This window comes from Neomonachus schauinslandi, chromosome 1 (genome assembly GCF_002201575.2).
Source record: "Neomonachus schauinslandi chromosome 1, ASM220157v2, whole genome shotgun sequence".
Classification (NCBI taxonomy): domain Eukaryota; kingdom Metazoa; phylum Chordata; class Mammalia; order Carnivora; family Phocidae; genus Neomonachus; species Neomonachus schauinslandi.
In genome coordinates, this window is record NC_058403.1 from 146,878,367 (window position 1) to 146,905,387 (window position 27,021).

The 27,021-nt window shown below is 42.1% G+C and overlaps 1 protein-coding gene across 2 annotated transcripts in view; it reads right to left on the reverse strand.

Annotated features, from left to right (window-relative positions):
• LOC110594314 (myosin VIIA and Rab interacting protein) overlaps positions 1–27,021 on the reverse strand; it is a 339,915-nt gene that overhangs the window by 205,039 nt on the left and 107,855 nt on the right. For both annotated transcript variants that reach the window (XM_021705851.1, XM_021705850.1), the window contains exon 2: positions 23,678–23,899. In XM_021705851.1, coding sequence (XP_021561526.1) covers positions 23,678–23,899 — 222 coding nt within the window. The remainder of the gene's footprint in view (positions 1–23,677; positions 23,900–27,021) is intronic.

Consider the following 27,021-nt stretch of genomic DNA (forward strand, 5'->3'; position numbering starts at 1 on the left):
AACATGGATGGGACTGGAGGAGATTATGCTAAGTGAAATAAGTCAAGTAGAGAAAGTCAATTATCATATGGTTTCATTTATTTGTGGAACATAAGGAATAGCATGGAGGACACTAGGAGAAGGAAGGGAAAAATGAAGGGGTGGGAAATTGGAGGGGGAGATGAATCATGAGAGACTATGGACTCTGAGTAACAAACTGAGGGTTTTAGAGGGGAGGGGGGTGGGGGGGATGGGTTAGCCCGGTGATGGGTATTAAGGAGGGCACGTACTGCATGGAGCACTGGGTGTTATACGAAAACAATGAATCATGGATCAGTACATCAAAAACGAATGATGCATTGTATGGTGACTAACATAATAAAATAAAATAAAATTTAAAAAAAAGAAAAAAAATTAAAGAGTAGAGATATGCAAGGCATGTGGAAAGTATTCCACATAAGGATAACTCCTGTTCATGAAATTCAGTGAGCAACAAATGAAAAAAAAATATATTGAGACATACGATAGCAGAAAATTTCTTTAAACTGAATGAGGAATTGAGTTTGTATATCCCAAAGGCATACTACATTTTAATAAAAACTTCTGCTACATTGAGCCTTATGGTAGTTAGAACTCTAGGTGTCTGAGACCTAAAAGGGGGGAAATGTCAATCTGGCCTGAAATTTCTCCAGAGGAAAATTCATTGACATTCATGGGGCAACTTCTGTTGTTCAAGAAGAACATGTGACCCAAGGACAGAGCACTAGGGCAAATCGTTAAGAATGTAGAAAAGCATCAGGCAGACGTTATCAAATATGAAAAACAAATTAGTTACTTGTGAATCTTTCTTAAAAAGAATCCTACTGAATCACAGAATCCAGCCAACAAAATGATGGATGGTGGAGCCTTGGTTAAGGGACTAACAGAAGCTCAGTGCCAGAAAGCAGTGGAGTTGTGTGTTGATCAAAATAGGCTAGATATTGGTGCAGACAACCCTCACCTTTCAGTGGCTTTTGTCCTCAAAAATTTACTTCGTGATCATGCAAAATCTGCTCTAGGTCTACCAGCCTCCCCAGGGGACCCACCTTCCATGCAAAGGTTCAGCACTGCACCTCCACAACAACATGTGATTCCACATTCTCCAAGACAAGGGAGGAGAGCTCCATAGATTCTCACAAGGGCAACTGAATGCTTCCATCCAAAGTGACACATGAGTGCTTGTATTCTTTTATGAGATGATCGGTCCAAGGCAGCCACAAGAGGGGACAGAGGAGAGACTCTGGAAACAACAAAGTTTACTATACTCACAGGTCCTAGAGACAAGAGGCACAGCACACCACACAGAGCCATACAGGAAAGACATTAGAGTGGTCAGAAGGCAGAAGACAGGAGTGAGGGGAGCATGTAGGCTCTTTATTGTGTCTTTATTGTGGTTTCCATGTCAAAGGCAAGGCAGGACAGGGTGAGCAGTTTAGGACTGGCTAGTGTGAATAATGTCTGCAGACTATGGGCTTCAGAGGTGGTCCCTAGTTGGCAGACACCTGATCCTGGGATGATTAAGGCAGAGGACTATTGCCTTCTGGGGTGTGTGGGCCAGAGAGAGGAGGCAAGACTCTGGGTTGGTTAGTTTGCATATCGAAGACACACTCTAGCCTGGGCCCTCTGCCATCTCCAAGAACTGGCTAGCCTTGGGAGGCGCAGTCTCTCCCCAACCAGAAAGGGTTTTTTAAGATGTCAAAATACAATATGCAGAAAACTAAAAATATTTACAGTACATTGGGTCACTTCCACTCATGTTTTATTGGTCAGAGCAAGTTATAGGGCTATACCTATCCTCAAGAAGATTAAGAAGAGCCATCTCTGCATGTGCCTGGAAAGAGGAGAGCTGGAAATAACAGTGAATCGTGCTAATCTCTACCACAAACAGTATCGATAAAGGTCTGAGAGGGAAGAAAGTGTGATCACAGAATTGTAAATACTGACACTTCTTAAAAAAAAAAAACAAAAAAAACCTAATGATGAAGCCAACCAACTAACTGAAAGATCCAAAATCAAAATAATGACCTCCAGAATGGGCAAATGATGAGGACCAATTCCATTTACATAGAAGATGAAGATGAATAGCTGTGTGCTCCTCCTTGGCTGGCAAGTAAGAGTCTGGCTTTTCTGTGGCAGCAGGAGCAGAAGTCCCAGTGCTAAGTGCCTCCTTTGTGGTGCTGGAAGGCAGCTGTGTGGGTTCTCCACATGTTGGCAGGGATTGTGGCTGAGATGGGTCATCTGGGAGCCAGAATTAGGAAGGAGATCCCTGATTTCTGCGGCTTCCTGACAGTTTCCTGCTTCCTGCTCTTGGCCAAGGAAGCAATTCCTTTGCTCGGTCAGCTCTCCAGGCTGTTCTGGGGGTCCTTCCTAGAAACTTGGCCTGGAGTATGCTCCTCCAGCCCTGCCAACAATACACACACATCTAATTCTCTATATTAAAAATCTTTCTGCTTGAAATAGGCACATTGGCCTCCTTATTTGTAACTGAGTTGTTACTGATACATATTACCTCAAATCTTAGGCTTAAATCATTTTTAGGTGGACTGAAGAATTACATTAGTCCCTCCTCGTCTGAGGGGGATACATTCCAAGACTGCCAGTTGATGCCTGAAACCACAGATAGTACTGAACTCTATATATGCTATGTTTTTTCCTATACATACACACCTATGGTAAAGTTTAATTTATAAATTAGGCACCATAAGAGATTCATGACAGTAACTAATAATAAAATAGAACACATAACAACATACTGTAATGAAAGTTATGTGAATATGGTCTCTGTCTCTCAAAATACCTTATTGTGCTTTATTCACCTTCTTTTTGTGATGAGGTGAGATGATAAAATGCCTTTGTGAGGATGCAAAGTGAGGTGAGTGACGTGAGTGTGACAGAGTGTTAGGCTACACTGACCTTCTGATAATCTGTCAGGAGGAACATCTGCTTCCAGACTGGGGTTGACCACAAGTAACTGAAACCATGGGAAGCGAAATCACGGGTAAGGGGGGACTACTACTGTACAACGAAAGCAAAACTTTAAAACTTCAGAAGACTATGTAGTAGAATATAAATATGCCCTGAGAATTGGGAAGAATCTCTTTAAAAGACTCAAATTTCTCTCTCTCTCTCTCTTTTTGAGAGAGAGCACGCACATGTGCTCATAACATCTAAAACTGAGAAACAATGTAAACATCCATTAAGAGGAGGTGTGGGGGGGTGGGGCAGAGGGAGAGGGAGAGAGAGAATCTTTTTTTTTTTTTTAAATTTTTATTTATTTATTTGACAGAGAGAGAGATAGCGAGAGCAGGAACACAAGCCCCGGGAGTGGGAGAGGGAGAGCAGGCTTCCCGCCGAGGAGGGAACCCGATGTGGGACTCAATCCCAGGACCCTGGGATCATGACCTGAGCCGAAGGCAGACGCTTAACGACTGAGCCACCCAGGCGCCCAGGGAGAGAGAGAATCTTAAGCAGACTCTGGGCTCAGCACGGAGCTCAACACAGGGCTCGATCTCACGACCCTGAGATCATGATCTGAGCTGAAATCGAGTTGGATGCTTAATTGACTGAGCCACCCAGGTTCCCCAAAAGACTCAGATTTCTAACTATAAAGGAAAAGACTGAAAAATTTGATTACACTAAAATTTAAAACTTATGCTTATCAAAAAAATGAAAGGAAAGGCCACAGTCTGAGAGAAGATACTGGCAGCACAAACAAAAGATTAGGGATTGGTATTCACAATATAAAAAGAACTAGTACTTGTTATTAAGAAAAAGAAGAAAATCAATAGGAAAATCAGTAAAAGTAACAAATAGGCAATTCATTGAAGAGGAAATATAAATGACTGGGAAACATAATAAAGATGTATAAGTTCACTAGTAAAATAAAATGCAATCAAACCTTAACATATTATGTAAGTTAAAAATACAATTTTAAAATATAATTTTTTTTAAAGATTTTATTTATTTATTTGAGAGAGAGAATGAGAGACAGAGAGCACGAGAGGGAAGAGGGTCAGAGGGAGAAGCAGACACCCTGCTGAGCAGGGAGCCTGATGCGGGACTTGATCCCAGGACTCCAGGATCTTGACCTGAGCCGAAGGCAGTCGCTTAACCAACTGAGCCACCCAGGCACCCTAATTTTTTTTTTAAAGATTTTATTTATTTATTTGACAGAGAGAGAGACAGCGAGAGCAGGAACACAAGCAGGGGGAGTGGGAGAGGGAGAAGCAGGCTTCCCGCCGAGCAGGGAGCTCGATGTGGGACTCGATCCCAGGACCCCGGGACCACGACCCGAGCCGAAGGCAGATGCTTAACGACTGAGCCACCCAGGCGCCCAAATTTTAAAATATAATTAAAAACATTATTTTATATTTATCAGATTTGCAAGAACTAAAAATACATTTCAATACCACCTGTTAGGGAGGATGTGACAGAAAGGGAATTTTTTTTTCTTTTTTTTTTACCAATTGTGGGAATATAAACTGCTGTGATTCTGATGGAGAACAGTTGGGATATAGCTAATAAAGTGGAATATGTGTATACCCTGCAACTTAAAAATCAGTCCTAGCTATGTACCCTAGAAAAACTCTGGCACTTGTATATAAATGTGTAGCATTGTTCCTGGTAGCATTGTTCCATAACATCTAAAACTGAGAAACAATGTAAACATCCATTAAGAGGAGAACAGCAATTGTGGTGCAGTCGCACAATGGAGTCCCAAAGAGCAGTACAAGTGGCTGTCCTGTTCAGGACAGAACAGATTTTGATATACTAACTTCCAAATCCTACTTGGCTTAAAAGTACAAGGGAGATATATATATATATATATTTGGTCGTATTACATGTTCAATGTGGTTGGCAGGAGGCTCTGTTCCACACAATCACTCAGAGACCCAGGTGAAGACTTTGCCATCTTATAGTTGCACAATCTGAACACTAGGTCATTGGAGGGGAAGACAGAAGACACTCTAGTTAATTCTGCCTTGACTTGAGCATGATATGTGACACCTCTGCTCAGAGTCCATTGTCCAGAATCAATTGTATGGCTCTGGTCTACCTGCAAGGAGGCTGGAACATACAGGGAGCATATGGAATATTTGGTGAGCACTATCTCTGCCATGTAAATGAACCACACACGTAATATGAATAGATATAACAAAGTTGAACGATGGGGGCACCTGGGTGCTCAGTCAGTTGGGTGTCTGACTCTTGACTTCAGCTCAGGTTGTGATCTCGGGGTCGTGAGATCAAGCCCCGTGTTGGGGTCTGCGTTCAGTGTGGAGTCTGCTTGAGAGTCTCTCTCTCTCCCTCTCCCTCTGCTCCTCCCACTCGTGTGCTCTCTATTTCTCTTTTTTCCCCTTTCCTTGTGGATTTATTTATTTATTCTTATTAACGTAACGTATTATTCGTTTCAGAGGTACAGGTCTGTGATTCATCAGTCTTGCACAATTCACAGCGCTCACCATGGCACACACCCTCCCCAGTGTCCATCACCCAGCCGCCCCGTCCCTCCCACCCCACCCCCCACTCCAGCAACCCTCAGTTGGTCTCCTGAGATTCAGAGTCTCTTACGGTTTGTCTCCCTCTCTGCTTTCGTCTTGTTTCATTTTTTCCTCTCTTCCCCTGTGATCCTCTGTCTTCTCTGCCTTGCTTTTTATATTTCTTTTTTTTCCTCTCTCTCTAAAATAAATAAATAAATCTTTAAAAAAATGGTGGTTACCTCCAGAGGGAAGGAGGAAGATATAATTAAAGGGGGATAATCAGGGGCTTCCATTAGGATAGGTAATATTTTAGTTCAAAATCTGGGTGATGAATCCATAATTATTTGCCAAATCATTTTTAATTCCCTTTGTATAACTTTATCATTACATAGTAAATAAAGAAATATTGGCTAGAGGTACCTGGGTGGCTTAGTCGGTTAAGCGTCTGACTTCGGCACAGGTCACCATCCTGGGATCCTCGGATCGAGCCCCATATGGGGCTCCCTCCTCAGTGGGGAGTCTGCTTATCCTTCTGCCCCTCCCCACTGCTTGTGATCTCTCTCTCTCACTCTCTCTCTCTCTCATGCTCTCTTTCAAATAAATAAATAAAATCTTTTAAAAAAAGAAACATTGGCTATTAAAGATGACATCCATATTGCCAAGCTAAAAAACATCAGCTGTATAACAGCCTGATGATTAAACATTTTATTTGAGCAGAAAAAAATGAAATGTATACTGTGATACAGTACAAATATTTTTTTCCTGATGTTTATATTAAAGCTGTGCACATTTTTTTTAGTTCCTAGGGGCACTAAAATTTAAAGTAATGTACACTTAAGGTTATTAAGTGATTTGAGCCAATATCCTGGAACATGCACTGTGCGATTCTATGAAATCCTTCAGAAGGTGAACAAGTGTCCTTCTTTGTTGAGTGGTGATATCTTTAACTGCCTTGGTCAATGCTGGGAAAGAAACTATAAGAATTAAGTATAAAACTAAATTATTTTGCTGGGCCTTCATACTCATAAGCAATTATGCTGTGCTTAATATTTTATAAAGTAAAGGAAATAGCTATTTAGCAACCTCAGAATGAAAACAACATAATAAAAGCTACCCATTATTGCAGCTAAAGTGTTGCTAAGTGATTTATATACCTTTTCTCTCTCTTTCTCTTTACAGTAATTTTTGAGGAAAGTCTCATAACTCCCAAATTCAAAAGGATTGAATAACTTGTCCAGGGTCACATGGCAAAAATGTGGCTGATCCAGGATTCAAAGCCAGATCTATCTAATGCAGACCACATGAATGAATGTGGGGGGAAAGAACTTCAAGAGATCACCAAACCAATCCCTTCGCCTGGGAGGTGCTGTCAACAGAGGAAAATTCTGGGCTTCCCATTAATGTAAGTTTCCAGTGTAGAGGATCATCACTTTTTTGATATATTTTAGGTTCCATCACCCCATGTGTGCACCACTGTGTTAGAGAAGGAATGAATTATGGGACAGTGATGGTCCAAGAGTGGCCACTGGGGTCCCTGAGCAGGACACAATGAGGATCACCAAGGCACTTATACCTGTGCATGGGTCAGGATCCTCCTCCTCTCTAATTAGCCAATGGCACACATAATCTGCCTAGACTAACACATATAGCTGCTCATGGCTGCTCCATTCCACTCAAGAGCTCTGTCATATTAGAAAAGAGAGTTTTTGAATTATCCTTCTGTGAAATTCAGCCACTTTGAAAGATCAGCTGCCTTAACCCAAAAATACAATCCCAGTAACAAGCCTGTGTGGATGAGTCAGGCTAAGGGAAAACGTGAAGAACACACTGGCTCAAGGCAGCCTTTGCCATAGGTCTTTGTTGTCTTTGTTTAGGCTTCCTGAAATCTTAATTGAGGTTCTTCCTGTGCATCCAGAGCTCATCCACCAGAATCCAGTAGATAAGGAGACTGGTGTATGGGGTGCGGGAGGAGAGAAGAGGAGGGGTAGGGATTGGGAGGTTGGGGAGGTCGATAATAGTATGCTCCACCATCGCTAAGGGGGCTGCTCCTTAGGGTCCCTAGAGAAGCCAGTCAGGCTATGATAATGACATCAACAACAGCAGTCATAATAATAGTAACTGACATTTGCTAAACACCCAAATGTCAGGCACTGAAGCAGGTTCCCTCATCCAGCCCCCAACTCCAAAAGGAGGGCATTATCATCCCTTGCCCTTGGCAGTGAGTGGTGGATTTGAACTCAGATATATAATTTCAGCATCTGTGTTATTTCCAACATGGCACAGACTGACTCATGTCAGTAAGGCACCCAACCTGCTTAATTAATGATGTGCTATGGTTTTTCAGCCAATCCAACCCCAGCTATTGAACCACAGCTGTTTAATAAAATCGCATCTATTTAACCTAAGTTATTTTACTTCTTCATGCCTAAGTTTCCCTGCATGTAAGTGGGGCAAATAATAGTACCTACTTCATATATCATTATGAATATTAAAAGAGTTAATATTTATAATACTCCTAGAGCATGCCTAGCACACAGTGTTATGTAAGTGGTTGTTATATAAAATTCTCTCTAAATAAAGCTTGCCCCTACCACAGCTGGGAGAATGGCCATATTCTTCCAGCAGAGAAAAACATGACTAAGAGAACCTGGGGTGGAGGAAAACTCAGAAGACAGACAACAAAGAAGGTTCTTGTGTTTGAGGGTGTCAGGAAGTCAGGAAGGAGGATGCAGGCCTCCCGCTTGAAGCCAATGGTCTAATGTCCACAGGTACTGAGCTGGAAACTGAGCCCGTGAGTTCTAGCTTCTCTGCCAGGAAAAATGAGAGTGAAATTTTTAACTGTAGCATGAACAGTGTCAAAGGGAGCTGAATCACAAGATGTGCGTGGGGGTCACAAGGGAAGTGCCCACTGCCTCAACTATATTCATATGTTGAGTTATATCCCAGGGATAGAAAGAATGCCTGGGCATGGTTCCGGAAGTACCGCTGCTGATCTCCAAAAAACCACAGATTTTCTCCAAAGAGCCAGAGGCCACCCATGCCCTGGCTTCCTGCCTCCTCCCAGGACATCCCAGTGGCACCCTGCACGCTGGTTATGGTGAGCCACACCTGTGGTTTCCTCAACTTCCCAAGGAGTTTTGAGCTCTGGTCTCACCCCACGTAAAGCACCAATGAATGACTACAGTCTTACTGGCTTTAGGGCAGGTCCAAGACCTAGTTTAAGAACGGAGAAAACAAAACTTGTACTGCTGATCAATCCAATCACACTTGGTCACACAGGCACCTACCCTGAGCAAACCCTTCCCAAGGAGCCACTCCCTCCCAGCACCGAGGCCAGGGCTGGCCCACTGCCTCCTCCTACTCTTCACAAGGACGAGGACAAGGCTACAGAGCATGTGGTACACAGCCGGGGTAGAGTGTGAAAAGATGAAAGGGCCCTACCCTGCCCCTCATGCCCATTTCTGAAAAAATATTGCCCCCCAAAATATGCTTCTAGCCTTCTCACAGTCAATAGGTCTGGTGATGGAGCAGGTGGATATTTGTTTGCAGAGTATTTAACATCCTAACCTTGCTATACATCGTCCCTCACCCCCCAGCCTGCAGCACATTGCCATATTCTTCATGACCCATTCAAATGCTCTCCATCCAAGCCAAAGCTTTCTGCTTGCTTCTGTGGCCTGTAGCAGATTCCTGATGCCCACATGCCATGCTCAGAATGCATTCAGTGCCAAAGCATTACAGCCAGATAGTGATGCCTGTGATGGTATCTCTGAACTGTTAACCTCAACCCCAGCCCTCTCGCCCCAAAAATAAAGACAGAAAAAGAAAAGCCTTTAGTTAGGGGACACCAACAAAAGAATGCTCAATACAGTCGCAGATAATGCTTTTCTTTACTGAAAATATAATTTGGAAGTAGTGACCTGTAGATATTTCTGCTGTTTGTTAATTCCCCTTACGCTAAAAGATAGGGTTCGCTCTGATTTACAATAACCTCCCCTGCCCATCACCTCATCTTTTTGGTGGTCTCCTTGTCTTCCAAGAGCCTTCTTAAGGGTCCTGACCTCTGTAGAATTTTCTCAGACTTCTCAAGCCAGAATTGATGGTTGTTTCCAACCACACATTTTTAATATGAATTCTAGCACTTACACAATTAATTACATTGTAAATACAAGCTTGTAAGTTTTGGTTACCTCACCCATGCACCCACCCACACACACATACTCCAGTTACTCAGCTGTGAGCATCTTGAGGTCAAGAACTATGTATTATTTATTGTTATATCACAATGTAAAACATAGTGCTTAGCAACAAGAATGGACATTTATTAAGTGTATTTGGAATGAATGTTTTTGAATGGAAATTCTCAAATGTTAGCTCTTCTGCTTCTCCTGGCCTATCTGATTCCCAGGTATTGTTCGAAGGTGTCTCCAGTAACTGCATCAGTAACTACAGTTAATCCTTCATTGTCTCATTCCCAGTGATACGATTCTTCTGAAGAAAACTGATCTGTGACAGGTATGGCTACGTCTCATCGCACAGCTTGACAGAGTACTGGTTGGGGGATGCTGGGGTTCAGGACTGGGTTTCTATTCTTTCACGATTTCAACCATCAACAACTGGTAGCCTATTATGTGCCAGGGGCTGACCCCTGTGCTGTGTTCCAGCTTCCAGGGACTCAACAGTAGCTGCCGAGTCTTCGTCTACCATCCAGTGTGTAAACTTAGGTGAGTCCCTCAAGCCTCTTGGCTGCAATCTCATTTATAAGATGGGAAGAAAGATTGCCCTACATATTTCAGCCAGGATCAATTGATATAAGCCAATGTATTCTTAGTTTCACTTGCCTTAGAAACTGTTCATGTCCCTAAACAAGAAGCCCAAGCTAAAAGTTCTGGTGTTGGTGAGAAGTGCTCATGGATAAGGCTCAGAGCACAGGAAGGTGTTCTGGGCACCTAAATGAGCTCAAGTTACAGAGAATGTGGGTCAGCTCAGATTCATGGACCTGAGCAGGGGCCAGTTAGGAGCACAGGTGTCTGGACCTTTGGAATCACCCCTGCCAATGACACTGTTTCTGAACTATGAAATCTGAGCAACTGCAGAAAGACTGCACCTTCATAATTTTTGTAAAAGCCGTGGATTAATGAGACACTCATTCTTGAGCAGACTCAGGAGGGTCGGAGAGAAAGCATGGCTGCCAGACCAAGAACCAAGAAGATGAATGGGAATGGGGACAGGGGCATCACTCACTTCGTGTCTCTGTGTCACATGTTGGTTATTCTTGGGATATTTCAAACTTTTTCACTATTATTATATTTGTAGTATCTGCGGTCAGTGATGATGACTCACTGAAAACGCACATGATTAACATTTTCTGGCAATAATTGTCTTTTAATAAAGGTATGTTATTTTAGACATAATGCCATTTCACACAGTAGACTATGGTATATGTAAACATAACTTTTATATCATCTGGGAAACCAAATAATTCATTTGACTCACTTTACTGTGAGATTCCCTTTATTGCAGTAGTGTGGAACCAAACCCGAACGTCTCTGAGGTGTGCCTGTGTGGTGTTCTGTATTTGTTGAATTACGATGATGTTTATGTGAATGTTCATAATCATATAGGGTTGAGTCCATGGCCTGGCTTCAGTCATTCCCAATGAATTCTCTTGTTTCTGTTTACCAAGTCAAAGGTAACCTCTAGCTAACGTTAAAAGTGCAATCTATCCTGGGGCTTCCAGCTGACACCTCTTGCCTCGATTGTGGTCCAAGACCGGCCTGAGTGGAGGAGTTGTTTCTTAGCAAAAGGCATTTTAACAAGGTCTGTTAGCCCTGGATGTACTCCAGAACAAATACATTTGAAAACAGTGAAGCGCTAGGAAGAGGTGAACCATTGTTATAACAGGGACCATCTTTCGTGACGCCTCTTCATGCGCCGTACAGTCCGGCTGGTAATGGGAAGCAAACCAGAGAGATGGGCCTGCTCTATCTCCAGAAAATCATCAAGCACCTGAAACATAGGTGCTTTTTATATTTTTGTCTTTTTTTTTTTTCTCAAATGACAACAAACTGTTCAACTGCTGGCTCAATTTTAAAGTCTATCTTCTAATGATTTTCTCTCTTAACTTAATGTATCATCAATTAGGGGCTTGGTGGTTGGTGGATATGCATTTGGTTAATTATAGGCTTAAAAAGGTGGGGCTGGGGAAATGCCTACTGGCCTCAAGATTGAGTGCAAAAGCCACTCTGGAAAACAGTATGGAGGTTCCTCAAAAAGTTGAAAATAGAGCTACCATATGATCCAGCAATTGCACTACTGGGTATTTACCCCAAAGATACAAAAGTAGGGATCTGAAAGGGTACGTGCACCCCGATGTTTATAGCAGCAATGTCCACAATAGCCAAACTGTGGAAAGAGCCAAGATGTCCATCGACAGATGAATGGATAAAGAAGATGTGGTATATATATATATATATATATACACAATGGAATATTATGCAGCCATCAAAAGGAATGAGATCTTGCCATTTGCAACGACGTGGATGGAACTGGAGGGTATTATGCTGAGCAAAATAAGTCAAACAGAGAAAGACATGTATCATATGACCTCACTGATATAAGGAATTCTTAACTGCAGGAAACCAACTGAGGGTTGCTGGAGTGGAGTGGGGGGGGGGGGGGGGGTGGGGGTAACTGGGTGATAGACACTGGGGAGGGTATGTGCTCTGGTAAGCACTGTGAATTGTGCAAGACTGTTGAATCTCAGATCTGTACCTCTGAAACAAATAATGCAATATATGTTAAGAAAGAAAAAAAAAAGAAGAAGAAGAAGAATGTAGCAGGAGGGGAAGAATGAAGGGGGGGAAATCGGAGGGGTAGACGAACCATGAGAGACGATGGACTCTGAAAAACAAACTGAGGGTTCTAGAGGGGAGGGGGGTGGGAGGATGGGTTAGCCTGGTGATGGGTATTGAGGAGGGCACATTCTGCATGGAGCACTGGATGTTATGCACAAACAATGAATCATGGAACACTACATCTAAAACTAATGATGTGGGCACCTGGGTGGCTCAGTTGGTTAAGCAACTGCTTTCGGCTCAGGTCATGATCCCAGGGTCCTGAGATCGAGTCCCACATCGGGCTCCTGGCTCAGCAGGAAGCCTGCTTCTCCCTCTCCCACTCCCCCTGCTTGTGTTCCTGCTCTCGCTGTCTCTGTCTCTGTCAAATAAATAAAAAATAAATAAATAAAACTAATGATGTAATGTATGGGGATTAACATAACAATAAAAAAAATTAAAAAAAAAAAGATTGAGTGCAAAAATTTAAATACCAGAGTCTAAGATGGTTAAAAATTTGGCATTTTTTCCCTACCATGTCAATGGGCAAAGTTCATGATGATGACACCTGCTAGATTGGTCACTGTTAGGTGAAAATGCTGCCAAGGAATCAATGATTTGTTAAGGTCCCTCACTGTTCCAAGGCCACAAAATGTGACTCTCTCCATGGGGTTCCATGGTCCACAGGTCTGCAGTCAATGAACAGGAATGGTGCTACTAACCTGTGTGACATTTCGTTGGCTGTTAAAAATCCCCAGATATTCCAAACTGTGCAACATGGCAGACACTGATGGTTCACTGCAACCATTCACATCTGCTGTTGTAGTTGAAGGCAGCCACGGACAACATGTACCTGAATAAACATGGCTGTGTTCCAGCAACACCTTTTTATAAAAACAGGTAACAGGCCAGATTTGGTCTGTGGGCCATCATTTGCTGACTCCTTTAACAGTTGGAATATTAAAATTTTTCATTTTTCTCCTTGAACAGATATTTTTATCCCATTCTACCTCCCTTCCAGAATTTTCTTTTAATGTCATATATTTTTGTGTTTAAGTCTTATTTATCACATTATTATCATTCTTTGTCACAGAAATGTGTGTAATAAATTGAATTTAATAACTTTTTGAGCTTGAGGCTCTAAGTGTCAAAATATTTATCTTGGGTTGAGTTATCAATTCTGATTATTAAGACACAATTGATCAAGAACATAAATATACAATATCATAGCACAGGAAAACTGTATGAAATTCAACTTTCAGTGCTCATAAATAAAGTTCTATTGGAATACAAAAAACTCATATATTCAAATTCTGATAAATAGTAAACATAAACATACATTTATTGGAAATAATCTTGCAGGCAGATGTCCTTTTTATTGGTTCCTGTATGCACAGATGGATACCATTTATTATTTGAGTGAGATAGTGTTCAGCACTAGTTTTATGTGTTCTTTTTAAAAACTTTAAGCTACGAGGAAACATTTTCTATAGATAGGGACAGAAGCAGTTTGGCTTTTTTTAAAGCAATATCCTTCAACTTTGAACTCCATCTGAGTTATATGCCAAAAATCACATGGCAATCTAGGATCCAATATTATTTTTAGTGGTCATTTAGGCCCTCCTTCAATTTTGTTGAAACTAAGGAAGCAGAAATCACCTGCCCTGCAAAAGGGGACAGTGCTCAGCTGTTAGATACAACAACATGTTTGTGGCACCCCTGGCCTTTACACAAACATCGCTTACACCCTCATGTTCTCCTCCATTCCCATAGATTGTTTTGCTCTTCTGAATTAACGTTGTAGCTGAAACTCTTTCTGTTTGCTATCCAACAGGGATTTTAGAAAATTAGAAACACATGAACTCTTCATCTTGCAGGTCACGCTTTCTTATTGGCTAGACCTGCCAATTTTGAGACACCACATTTAAGTGTGGAAGATTAGAAAATATGCAAGAAACAAAAATATCCCCTTCTCAGTCCCATGTCAGGATTGTTACCTGCCTCTTCTCTTTCTTGGCCTATAATTTCTATCTTGCAGCTCTGATTGCAATTATGTCTACCATACCAGTTACGGTTCTTTGGGTTCTGTTTTAAACAGCAGGAATGAACTCTGGATGACTTCTGTGAAAAGGTAACTTAAAGGAAAGATCTGGGGCGCCTGGGTGGCTCAGCTGGTTGAGCGACTGCCTTCGGCTCAGGTCATGATCCTGGAGTCCCAGGATCGAGTCCCACATCGGGCTCCCTGCTCAGTGGGGGGTCTGCTTCTCCCTCTGCCCTCTTCCCTCTCGTGCTCTCTGTCTCTCATTCTCTCTCTCTCAAATAAATAAATAAAATCTTAAAAAAAAAAGGAAAGATCTGGTGGCTTAAAGAATTGAGGGAAAAGTTGAATATCCAAGACTTGTGGCGGCAGCACCAGGGATCTCAGTTATGGGAACATCACCCCTGGTCGTCATTTTGTCGCCTATCTCGGGATGACTCAGCTCTAATTGTCCTCAGTTGATGTGTTGCTCTAACCAAGATTCAAATTCCCAGAGAGGATCAGATTTGCAGTGTTAGGGTCATGGGCCCATATACTGACTGGGGGCTCATCTTCTAATTTTTCAATATCCTAAGTTTTCTTTTCTCCCAGCTTTGCCTAAATCAATGCCTGCATTACTACTACAACCCAAATTTCCCCAAGTGCTACCAGCCTAAGAGAAAATACACATATAAGGTAATCTTAGAATTCTGATGTTACAGATTCTGTGCCTCCTCCTGAACAAAGCAGGACATCAGTGTCCTCTCACAGTATGTCTCCTGGGCCTTTTTTGGAGTCCTCGGGAAGTCTCACGGGAAGTCACTGGTGGCACTTCCCCTTTTCAGCCCCTGCCAATGTCCAGTTGTAGTGAAATCACTGGAATGAGGGTTTCTATGCTGCCAGACCCTGCTCTCCTATGCAAATGCCAAATCACTGCCAAGCTTCCCTCAGTGCTACCACAGCCAATAATCTTCCCTATGCTTGGGCTTCTGTCCTCAAAGGAGAATGCCTCTCTTTCCAGGTCTATATCATACATTGTCCCCTAGGCTGCAGAGTAACTTTGTTGGGTCCCATGTTCCATGGTGAAAACAGTTTCTTTGTTTCTGCCTGTGGCTCCCTCTCTCTGGGGCCAGGCAGGAGAATAGATGAGGGGGTCTCCCATTTCACTTGCCTCCTTCTCTCCACCTCCTATCACCCTTTGTCCTACATTACTTGAAGATCCCTGTATTAGTCATCATTCCCCCAGAAAAAATGAACTAATAGGGGATTATATCCATCTGTCTATCTATCTATCTATCTATCTATCTATCTATCTATCTATCTACCTATCATCATCTATTGAGAGAGACATTTATTTTAGGAAACTGGCTCACAGGACTATGGAGGCTGACAAGTCAAAAATCTTTAGGGAAGACCAGCAGGCTGGAGACCCAGAGAAGCACGGCTGTTGCAGCTAGAATCCAAAGGCTGTCTGCTGGCAGAATTCTTTCTTCCTTGGGGAAATCAATCTTTTTTCTTGAAAGGTCTTCAACTGATTGGATGGAGCTCACACATTATGGAGAGTAATCTGCTTTACTCAAAGTCTACTGATTTGAATGTTAATCTGATCTAAAAAATATCTTCACAGCAACATCTAGACTACTGCTTGACCAAACACCTGGGGAGCATGGCCTCGCCAAGCTGACACATAAAATTAGCCATTACAGCCCCTTATGTAAACAGACACATTAGTAAAAACCCATGGTTGTCAGCCTAAAAATGTATCCTAAATGCTCATTGTGAATACCACAGATTTAATCAGAAGCCTACTAAGCTTTGTATGTCAAAGTAAATCTTTCTTCTTTTTTTAAACCTATTAAAAGATGTACTGAGAGGTAAAAGGTTTACCAAAATATCTCAAAGATTTAGTTCATGCTCTTAATGTTCAATGTCACACAATGTCATAGTCTGTATTTTCCCTAAAAAGGCAGGCCTTTAGAGATTCAGTCAGTCAGTGGATACAGCATCCATTCAACGCTGGAGGTCCAGACAGGATACACGTTAGAGTGAAAGGCCTCAGCTAAGAGGGACCGTGAGGAGCCCAGAGTGCCAAAGGGAGGGTAGTGTCATGTGGTACCTTGCCCTCCTTCCCTGATATTCACTCCCATGTCTTAGTCTGTATTCATTGCTATGGCTGCAGAGGAAGTGTAAGTGTGCGGTTAACTGCCTGTAGACACAGAGTGCCTTCAAGGGGAACAGAAATCTACACTACCCCTTTAGCACCGGAGCCCAGACTGGAAGCACAGACTGTCCACTGCTTCCACAGACTTAAAAGTAGGGTCCAAGTGGCTGGCTGAGCAAGGAGGCCTGCTGGGAAGCTGAAGGAGAGGGGTCCCAAAGACTCAGGCTGTACTCCTGGGGGAGACTATAAGGAGAGTCTTGAACTTGGGACTGACAAAGTGACCTTGGCTAGCCACTTGGTCATTCCAAGTTTCAGACCTCCCTGCCTCTAAATTGGGGCTAATCTCTTGCCCCTTCACAGAGTTCTTGTAAGGGTTACATGAAATAACTCATCTGAAAAGGCCAATTCAATCCCATGCTTATAGCAGGCACTCTTGATATATTTGTTATTTAATCTATGGAGAGTAAAAAAATCAGTGACCAGAAAATAGATGCTTAGCTTTCACTGGGGGCAATTTACATTTTTCAAAATTCCCAACTGCCTCATGATCCAGGTCACTCTGACAACGATTAGACTGAGTGCTGCAGTCATGGTCTCTATGGAGATCTATTATAGACAGGCTGGTATATATAACCTAAAGCGCCCATTATTTGGGACCTCAAAATACAAGTCCCCTTTGATGATTCCATTTTCCCTGGGAAGCTGGGTGATTTTAGCTCTGTGGCATAAAGTGGGTGGGGGGCGGGGGGGCTGTTACGGGAAAAGCAACACTGAGGTGATGGGGGAGAAGATTTGGAATGAGAAGGAGAGAAAGGAGCACATCCTAGATTTATGTTTGTTTTATGTACACCTGGTTATAGCAGCACACGTGTAAAATGTGGGAAATTTGGAACCTAAATGGAAAATAGGGGTAAGAGAACAATTATTTATCCATATGTTATATCCCAATGCCAATGTTAACAGCACTGATGTGTGTATTCCCTTTCAGTCTTTTTGTTTCTTTTATTATATAGAGCAATTATCTTGTATGTACATTTTAGCACTGTAGTTTTTTTTATAGAGTTTATTTATTTGAGAGAGAGAGAGAGATAGAGAGAGAGCCCAAGTGGGGGGCATGGAGAAGGAGAAGCAAACTTCCCGCTGAGCAGGGAGCCCAACACTGGGCTCAATCCCAGGACCCTGGGATCACGACCTGAGCTGAAGGCAGATGCTTAACCGACTGAGCCACCCAGGTGCCCCAGCATGGTAGTTTTTAATCATGTGTTTTAATGTAAGAATTTACCCATGCTAATATAATATATATACTATCTTAAAGGGCTCATCATATTCTATCAAGTTGAATATGCCCTAATTTGCTTCCACTGTCCTACTGTTGGACATTTAGATTACTTTTGTCTTTGTATTACAAATAATTCAGTACACCTCATTTTTGTGCAGTATTAGAAAAAGCTTCTATCCGGGAGAAATCGGAGGGGTAGACGAACCATGAGAGACGATGGACTCTGAAAAACAAACAGGGTTCTAGAGGGGAGGGGGATGGGAGGATGGGTTGGCCTGGTGGTGGGTATTGAGGAGGGCACATTCTGCATGGAGCACTGGGTGTTATGCACAAACAATGAATCATGGAACACTTCATCTAAAACTAATGATGTAATGTATGGGGATTAACATAAGAATAAAAATAAATAAATAAATAAATAAAGCTTCTATCTTCTCTTTAGGTATAGGTTTTCAAAAATGAAATTACTGGGCTCAGGGGCTTAGACATGCTAAAGGCTCTTGATACATGTTGGTAAAAGGTTATGCCCATTTTAATTCCACCAGCAATGGATGAGTGTGCCTTTTTCAATCTACCCTTGTCAACACTAAGCCGACTGATGAAAAAAAAATCACTAATTTAATGAGAAAAACAAAACTACTTGAAGCATACATCTCTATTGCCTTGCTTTCTAGTGAGGTTCAATATCTTCCCATATATTTGCTCACCTGTGAACATCCTTATCCCATAGTGATAATTTTTAATACTGTATCTTCTTTAGGGATATTGCAAATCCACTGCGGTATCTCTAAAACATACTGTGGAGTTCATACCAAAAGGGAAGTATGCTAGTCTATGATCATGTGGACTGTGAATAAATGATCAGATACAAGTAGAGGATATTCAACTCCAAGTGAAAAGAAATGAAGGCTTAAGTTGTCTCAGAAAAACCAAAGCAAATGACATAGGCATAATGAGATGTGTTTGATTTTGATTCCAAGATAATTTTTTTTTCTCATTCCCTGACAACAATCTCCCAAATTGGTCTGTGTTAAAGATAGTGAAAAAAATCAGAGAGAACAATTTTTATAATGAAGCAGAGAACTAGGAAGCCAATTTGTTCCCAAGAAAAGATCGTTGTTCTTGAATCAATTTGACCCCAAATGACAATGGCTGATAAGTAAGGTCTGGACTCGCTCTGCAAGTTTGTTTCCTGCAGAAGATCTTAAAATGTAACTACTATACATGCTTATTTATAATGTCTGAATGAATCTATACAATAAATTGCCTAGGAGATAAATATATATATATAATAGATAAATATATAAATATATATACATATATATTTCTCATATATATGACAAAGGGAATGATTCAGTAGTATCCTATTGGCTATATAACCTCCAAAATTAGTAATCCAGCATTCATTCTCTAATAAATTCATCTAATGTTTGTTAATTTCCCAAAGTTAAAATTCTAAACTGACAACAAAAATAGCTTTTTTTTTTAAGATTTTATTTATTTATTTGGGAGAGTGTGTGTGCGTGTGTACATGCATGCTCGTGCATGCACACAGGGAGTCAGGGGACAGAGGAGGAGGGCAGAGGGAGAGGGAGAGGGAGAGGAACAAGCAGACTCCATGCTGAGCATGGAGCCCCACCTGGGGCTTGATCTCAAGATCCTGAGATCATGACCTGGGCTGAAACCAAGAGTCGGATGTTTAATCAACTGAGCCACCCAGATGCCTCACAAAAATAGCTTTTAACGGAAAACATATGAAGCAAAAGAATGAATGATGAACTAACCCGCTGATCATAATTACAGCAATGACCATTAAAAGGGAATTTTCATTTAAAATTAAAATACTTTTACTGTAATAAATAACCAAACAGAAGACTAGGACATGAAACAAAAAGAAAAAAGCTGAATTTACAGATTTCCCCATTTTTACAGAGACTAGACACTATCTGGGCCCTCCCTGGTGAACCCTACATTTCTAACCCAAGTTGCTCATTTAGAACTACACCATAGACAGGCCCAGGTGCCTGACAGTCATTTATTTCTGATGCAATTTGTTAATATTTTTGCATGAATGTCTACCCTCACTCAACTCCTAACTCCTTAATTTTTTGTGGACAAGAATTCTTATTATTATAATTATTCTTGGCTCCACAGGCATATGGTTGCCACTGGACAAACAGCTTGAAACTAAATCAGTACAGTACAAATGGAACTAATTTATATAGGAAAGGAAAAGTACATCGTGGCTAGTGGGCAGTGAAATATGGGTCTGAATGTGGCCTCACAAAAGTGGTCACCTCTGCAACTTCATAGAGCTGCTATAAAGCATTTCACTGAGATTTCACAAGCTCACACACACACAATGGGTTCTTCATAGATTCTGACATATATAGTGGTTTTAAACCCAACTGTTTGAATATGAATCTACTGGACAAATATCCACAATAAAATTAATCACCTCTAAACCCAGAGGTGAATCTCAGACTGCACCAGGAGCAGAGAAACTGATGAACAATGTAGATGGTGGCATAGTGCCCACAAAGCCATATTCCAGCATGACACTGGCTTTTGCCAGGTAAAAATGTGTATTTAAAGTCTAAACAATCTGTTGTAAACCATTTTTTTTTTCTGATTAAAGAAACTTGACAGGCTTTACAAGCTGTTATCAATCAGAAATTTTTCTTTTCTTTTTTTTTTTTTTTTTAAGATTTTATTTATTTATTCATGAGAGACAGAGAGAGGCAGAGGGAGAAGCAGGCTCCCAAGGAGCAGAGAGCCCGATGCGGGACTCGATCCCAGGACCCTGGGATCATGACCTGAGCCGAAGGCAGTCGCCTAACCAACTGAGCCACCCAGGCGCCCTCAATCAGAAATTTTTCATACATAATCCAAGTCAAGGTAGTCCTTAAATGCTTCACATGATGAATCTGGCTGTGTCTGTTGTGTAGTTCTAAGGAGTTACACAGCTTGACTACGTAAGTAAAACAAACTCTTCTGAGGCATCCTCCAAAATATACAAGACTGTCAGCCCACATGTCATACATCTGAGGTGCTCTGGTCCGGACATACTTCTCTATCAAATTGGGCCTTAGAGAAATTTCTAGAAGCAAAAACCTGCCACATGTATCATGGATTTTTTCCCTAGATATGTTCCTATGATGAACTTGAATAAAATAGGGAATAAGCTCCACTTTTCCATCAATATTATTACAATCCCAAGACTCCCAGAAATGTCCCCACATGACATCATACAAGATGAAACAGCAAAATTCCCAACTTCTCTTCAGGACTGTCCTTCTGCCAACTTTCATTAAATAAGCATGAGTGCGTTCTCTCTGTGCTAGACACACTGAATGTGGATGACTTCTCAGTAATCCCCCCCTTTCTTTAAAAAACTGACAGAGCAAATGTACATGAGTTTTTCAGATATCTTTCAAGGTATCCTTCTATGGATGATTTTTTATTTTCTGATGCCCTTCCGGGACTCAGGGAGTTGTCATGAAATGCTGACAGGGAAATGATGCAAGATTTAGTTCAATGGGATTACCAAAGCCTCCTGCCTCCTCATTAGGTGGCTAGAAATGTGAAATAGAAATTTAAAATATACTGTTCCAGGCCCTCCACACATCTTGGGGGATCTTTTCTGCTCTTGACATACCTTGTCCAAGAATGCTCTGTGATTCCTCTTCCCAACTGGAGTTCCATCTGGGGTCCCCTTGTCTTCCAGAAAACCTCGTTAGGATACCCTACACTCTCTGGATCCTTTTCTCTTTAAAATTCCTGAAGCCTCATTTGTACCATGCATTTGGCTGCTTTGGAACATTGTCCTGTTCTGTTACTCAACATAACAAAGATCTGTGTGTCTTCCACCTGCCAGGCTCTCGTGCTGCAAATGGAGTTGAAGAAGACAGGGAGGGTCCCTGTTCCTGAGGCATTCACCACGGATTAGTTTGGTCACTAACATGGGTGCCATAGCAGATGTTTGAGTCAAACGCTGTGTAAGACCCACCCAGCTTGCTGGGTGCACAATCGTGACATTCAGCCACACCATGCTCTTCCACTCCTTATTTCTGTTACCTCTTGGCCTGCTTGTTCCTCCTCCTCACTCAAGAAAACTGTGTCACTTGGATTAGTCTCCCCCTCCAAACTTCTGCCATCAAAACTGTCACTTCGGAATCCATGTGCACTTGCCTTTTAGTCCCATGCCTTCCTCAGCTAGACCTCAGCCACCTATGCCCATGTTCACCACCCAATGGATCCATTTCGGAAACCACTACTTCAAACATGTTTTCCCCTACACAAAACTTTCTCTGCTAAGTGATAGTTCTTCAATTTTACCAAGTACTTCTAGCTGACTGACCTCTCCGTTTTCTTTCCATCATCTACAGTTCCTTTTTGTCTTTCTTTCCTTTGCTATCTACATTAATCTATCATTTTAATTTCTACATTTTAAATATCTTATACTCCATTAACCTTGCATCTGTCCCAACCCTCTGAAAGCCTCTCCAACCCAGGAAGAACCTGACCATCTGCTTTCATCATGTCCGCATATGTGAGGTTGAGTGTGGCTGGAGCAAAACGCATAATGGGCGGTTGGAAGTATACAGATCGATGATTAGAATCCAGCTCAAAAGCCTGGGTCTCCAACTTCTGTAATGTCTATTGCACATAATCTCTTCCAACTCTCTTGTTAAGCACTTGACCTTAACCCAACTTTAATGAGAAAGGGAAGACACGACACAGGATGAACCTGGTTGCATCATCCACTCCCAAGCACAGGCTCACCTACAATTAAAGTCTCCTCCTTCCCTTTGGTGCCACAGGGCTTCTCCTCCTCCTACCAAGCTGGTATATGGGGACTCGGATAGGTTCCTTGCTCTGAAAGTCATATGCAGAACCTGGCCAGCACCCCATCCTGGACAAAGGGTGCTCAACAAACCACGTTTGCTTCCACTGGTTTCTCTTTATAGCTCAGAGACCGAGCCCCTGGGGATCCCAAGAGAGCTTAGCAGCCATCTCCATTAACTAGCTTTATGGGAAAATGCTGGGGCTTGATAAGTTAAAGGATATAAATGAACAAACAAGGCAGGAGGAAAGAAGGAGAAGATGAGGGAGGCAGGAGCTCCTGTGTGTGTTCTTGGGAACAGCCAATCTCTGTCTTGCTCACAGTGAGAGGCATTATGGCAGGATGCAATGAATATGAATGTGTTTTGCAGATGCTAGGATCAGCAATGATTTAAGAATTCCAAGCAACAAACACCAGACACTGGCTTATCAAACTTATCAGTTTCCAAATACTCAGTGTATCAGAGAAATACTCTGGCAGTCACTGAGGGAGAATAAAAACACACATCTCCGTGAGACTCCACGCTAGCCATTTCCTTCACGTGGAGACCACCATCCCCACCCCTTTTCACGTTAGTAATTCTTTTTCATCTTTTACCATCCTGCCTTTATTTCTTGTTGTCTGTGAAGCTTTTTCCAAACCCTAGAGCTAGTGGCTCCTTGCTCTGCATTCCCACAGCTAACGGGTGAACTAGTCAGGCCTGTATCACGATATATACCATATACACGGTATATACCATGATCAACACTCATGCATTCATCATCCCCATAAGCAATCTTCCTGATCCCCCATCATGTTCCCACACCCAGCATAATTCCCAAGAATCCAGCACATGCCTGAATGAATGAAAGGATGAGACCAGACAAGAAGCACAGCCCTCCTTTGTTCTCTTTGTAAAGGTCACATGGTGTTCTGTACACCTTGGCAATCTCTTTACTGTGGTCAGTCCTCTGTGCTGACCAGTCAACATCTGCTCGCCCTACCTGGCTAAAGGAAGACCATGCCACCAGCGGACACCTTAAGTCCACTTGGCCACTCACCTGGCTTGCTGGCAGACACAGCAGATCCACATCTTCTCCCGCTTCTGGTAGGAGCAGCAGCTCTTGCAGACATTGAACTTGCAGTCAGCACACCTGCGCTTGGTGTTGACCAGGAAGGTGAAGGGTGAGCAGCAGCGCATGCAGCAGTGCTCCACGAACTTCTGGTGCTTCGAGAGGATGCTGCACTTGCTGCCTTCCTCCGCCAGCTTCTGCTTCATCTCACTGGGCAACCGGGAGAAGAGAAATAGCACATCTGGTCAGGATGCTCTCTCCATAAAGCACCCGCCCGGGGCCTCCCACAGGCCAAGCCACCATGGAGGATCTCCCCACAAAATGATGAACTCCGAAACACCAATTACTTGACATGACATCCAGAGAGGAACCCTAATGGTGGATTAATTTTTGTGCATTTCTGCATGTCTTGTTCTCTATGAGAAAGCACATGAGCCTTATTATATTTCAGACAATATATTGAGATACAAACTATTATAAAAACTAAGCACATCCTTGAAAAATAAAACCTTTAACTTAATTAATGCCTTTTTAAAGGAGCAGGAGATCATCTATGCTCAAACATTAATCCCCGCAACAGCCCTGCAGGGAATAGGATAAATGCGGCCCTGGTCCTATTTAACATGCCCCGAAACGAAAGCACCCAGGGATTTTAAAAGCTTTCAAATCAATGTAAGGCAATAAAGATTCTCTGGGTGATGGGCAAATCCCAAGCACTAGTGATTCAGAACTGGATCAAAGACAATCCTTTCTTCCAAAGAGCTCATGGTCATACTGGGCACATGGCCAGCTATATTAATGCACAACACCACACTGCATGTACTTCTCTCTCCACTCAGGGAGAAGGAATGAGGACCCTGAGAGACAAGGATACCCCAAAGAGGCTGAGTTTCCTAGGGAAAAACTGACTGGAAGTAACCAAGTTACTCTGACGTGGCAAGTTTGAGATGGTTTTCCTGCTACAAAAATGGACACTCACAAACAGTAACAGCAAAATAATTTATTTTTTTCCATGCCCAGTTTGTGACTATGCAATTCATCCCAGACCAATCTATGATGTATACGGCAAATACTTTCTCCCAGTTTGCACTTGTCTTTTCAACTTGGCTGGTGGTGTCATTCATTATTTAGAAGTGCTTCATTTTTCTGTAATTAAATTTGTCAGTCAGTCCCTGCAGTGGGATGAACGGTGGCCCCCAAAATGTGTGTCCATGCCCTCAGCACCACAGCCTGAAATGCTTCTTTATTTGGGAGAAAGGGTGTTTAGGGATGTCATAAATTAAGGATCTTGAGGTGTGATCATCCTGGATTAACCTGACGGGCCCTGATTCCAATGACAAGTGTCCTTATAAGAGACACACGGTAGAGAAGACAATGGGAAGATGGGGTTCAAGTCCTCAGCCATCTCTGCCTCTAGGCTCCCTCCCTGGGCCCTGCCACAGGCCATGATGCTGTCCCATCTCTGCACATCCAGGCTTCCTTGGGACCCCTCTTTCTTTCCAGGGGCCTCCATGGCCCACCTGACCAGAGGCAAATTCTCAAAATCCATGGCCTAAATGGTGAACAACGGTTGCATAGATAGGAGTTGCCCTTGCCTGACACATTAGGCATGGGAGTAAATTAACCAGGACACAGGTAAGCAGAAAGGAAAAATATCAGAATTACCTGTATTCCACTACTCAGAGTTATCTTTATGTACCATTCTCTCTCCCTTTCCCCCTTTCTCCCCCTACCTCCTCTGTCTTTTTCTGTTTCTTCTTCCCTTGCTCTCTTATTTTAAAATGTTATTATATATAGTGTTCTGACTTTGAAGCCTAGGAAATTATCTATTTTTTTGTTTAGATTTTCAAGTATGTTGGCATAAAGTGGTTTACAGATTTCTCTCATGACTCTAAGACCTCTGCTATATTTATATCATGTCCCCTTTTCTTTCCAAATATTGCCTATATGACCTTAAGTTTTTTGCCCTTTGATCAGTAAGTTCTGAGCTTTATTTATTTTGTTAATTTAAATGAAGGACTAGCATTTGGTTGATTGTCTACATTGCTTATTTATTTTCCATTCCAATAACGTTCAGTCTTACCTTTATTACTTTTTCCTTCTACTGGTTTTGAGTTTGCTCTGTTCTTTTTTCTTTTCTTTTCTTGAAGTGTAATTAAAACAAACTGAGGGTTCTAGAGGGGAGGGGGGTGGGGGGATGGGTTAGCCTGGTGATGGGTATTAAAAAGGGCATGTTCTGCATGGAGCACTGGGTGTTATGCGCAAACAATGAATTATGGAACACTACATCAGAAACTAATGATGTAATGTATGGTGATTAACATAACATAATAATAAAAAAACCACAGTATTATGTTTCAGGTGTACAACACAGTGATTCAACAATTCTATACATTATTCAGTGCTCATCATGGTAAGTACACCCTTAATCCCCATCATCTATTTCACCCATCCCCCCACCCACCTGCCCTCTGGTAAACATCAGTGTGTTCTCTATAGTTAAGAGTCTGTTTTTTGTTTATCTCTTTTTTCTTTGTTTCTTAAATGCTACATATAAGTGAAATCACATGGTATTTGTTTTTCTCTGACTTATTTCACTCACCATTACACCTTCTAGTTCCTGAAAATTTTTTTTTTTCTGTTTCAAATTCTTTTTTTTATTTATTTTATTTATTTATTTTTTATTTTTTTATTCTTATGTTAATCCCCATACATTACATCATTAGTTTTAGATGAAGTGTTCCATGATTCATTGTTTGTGCATAACACCCAGTGCTCCATGCAGAATGTGCCCTCCTCAATACCCACCACCAGGCTAACCCATCCTCCCACCCCCCTCCCCTCTAGAACCCTGTTTGTTTTTCAGAGTCCATCCTCTCGTATACCACATCTTCTTTATCCATTCATCTGTCGATGGACATCTTGGCTCTTTCCACAGTTTGGCTATTGTGGACATTGCTGCTATAAACATCGGGGTGCATGTACCCCTTCGGATCCCTACTTTTGTATCTTTGGGGTAAATACCCAGTAGTGCAATTGCTGGATCATAGGGTAGCTCTATTTTCAACTTTTTGAGGAACCTCCATACAGTTTTCCAGAGTGGCTGCACCAGCTTGCATTCCCAACAACAGTGTAGGAGGGTTCCCCTTTCTCTGCATCCCCGCCAACATCTGTCATTTCCTGACTTGTTAATTTTAGCCATTCTGACTGGTGTGAGGTGGTATCTCATTGAGGTTTTGATTTGGATTTCCCTGATGCCGAGCGATATTGAGCACTTTTTCATGTGTCTGTTGGCCATTTGGATGTCTTCTTTGGAAAAATGTCTGTTCATG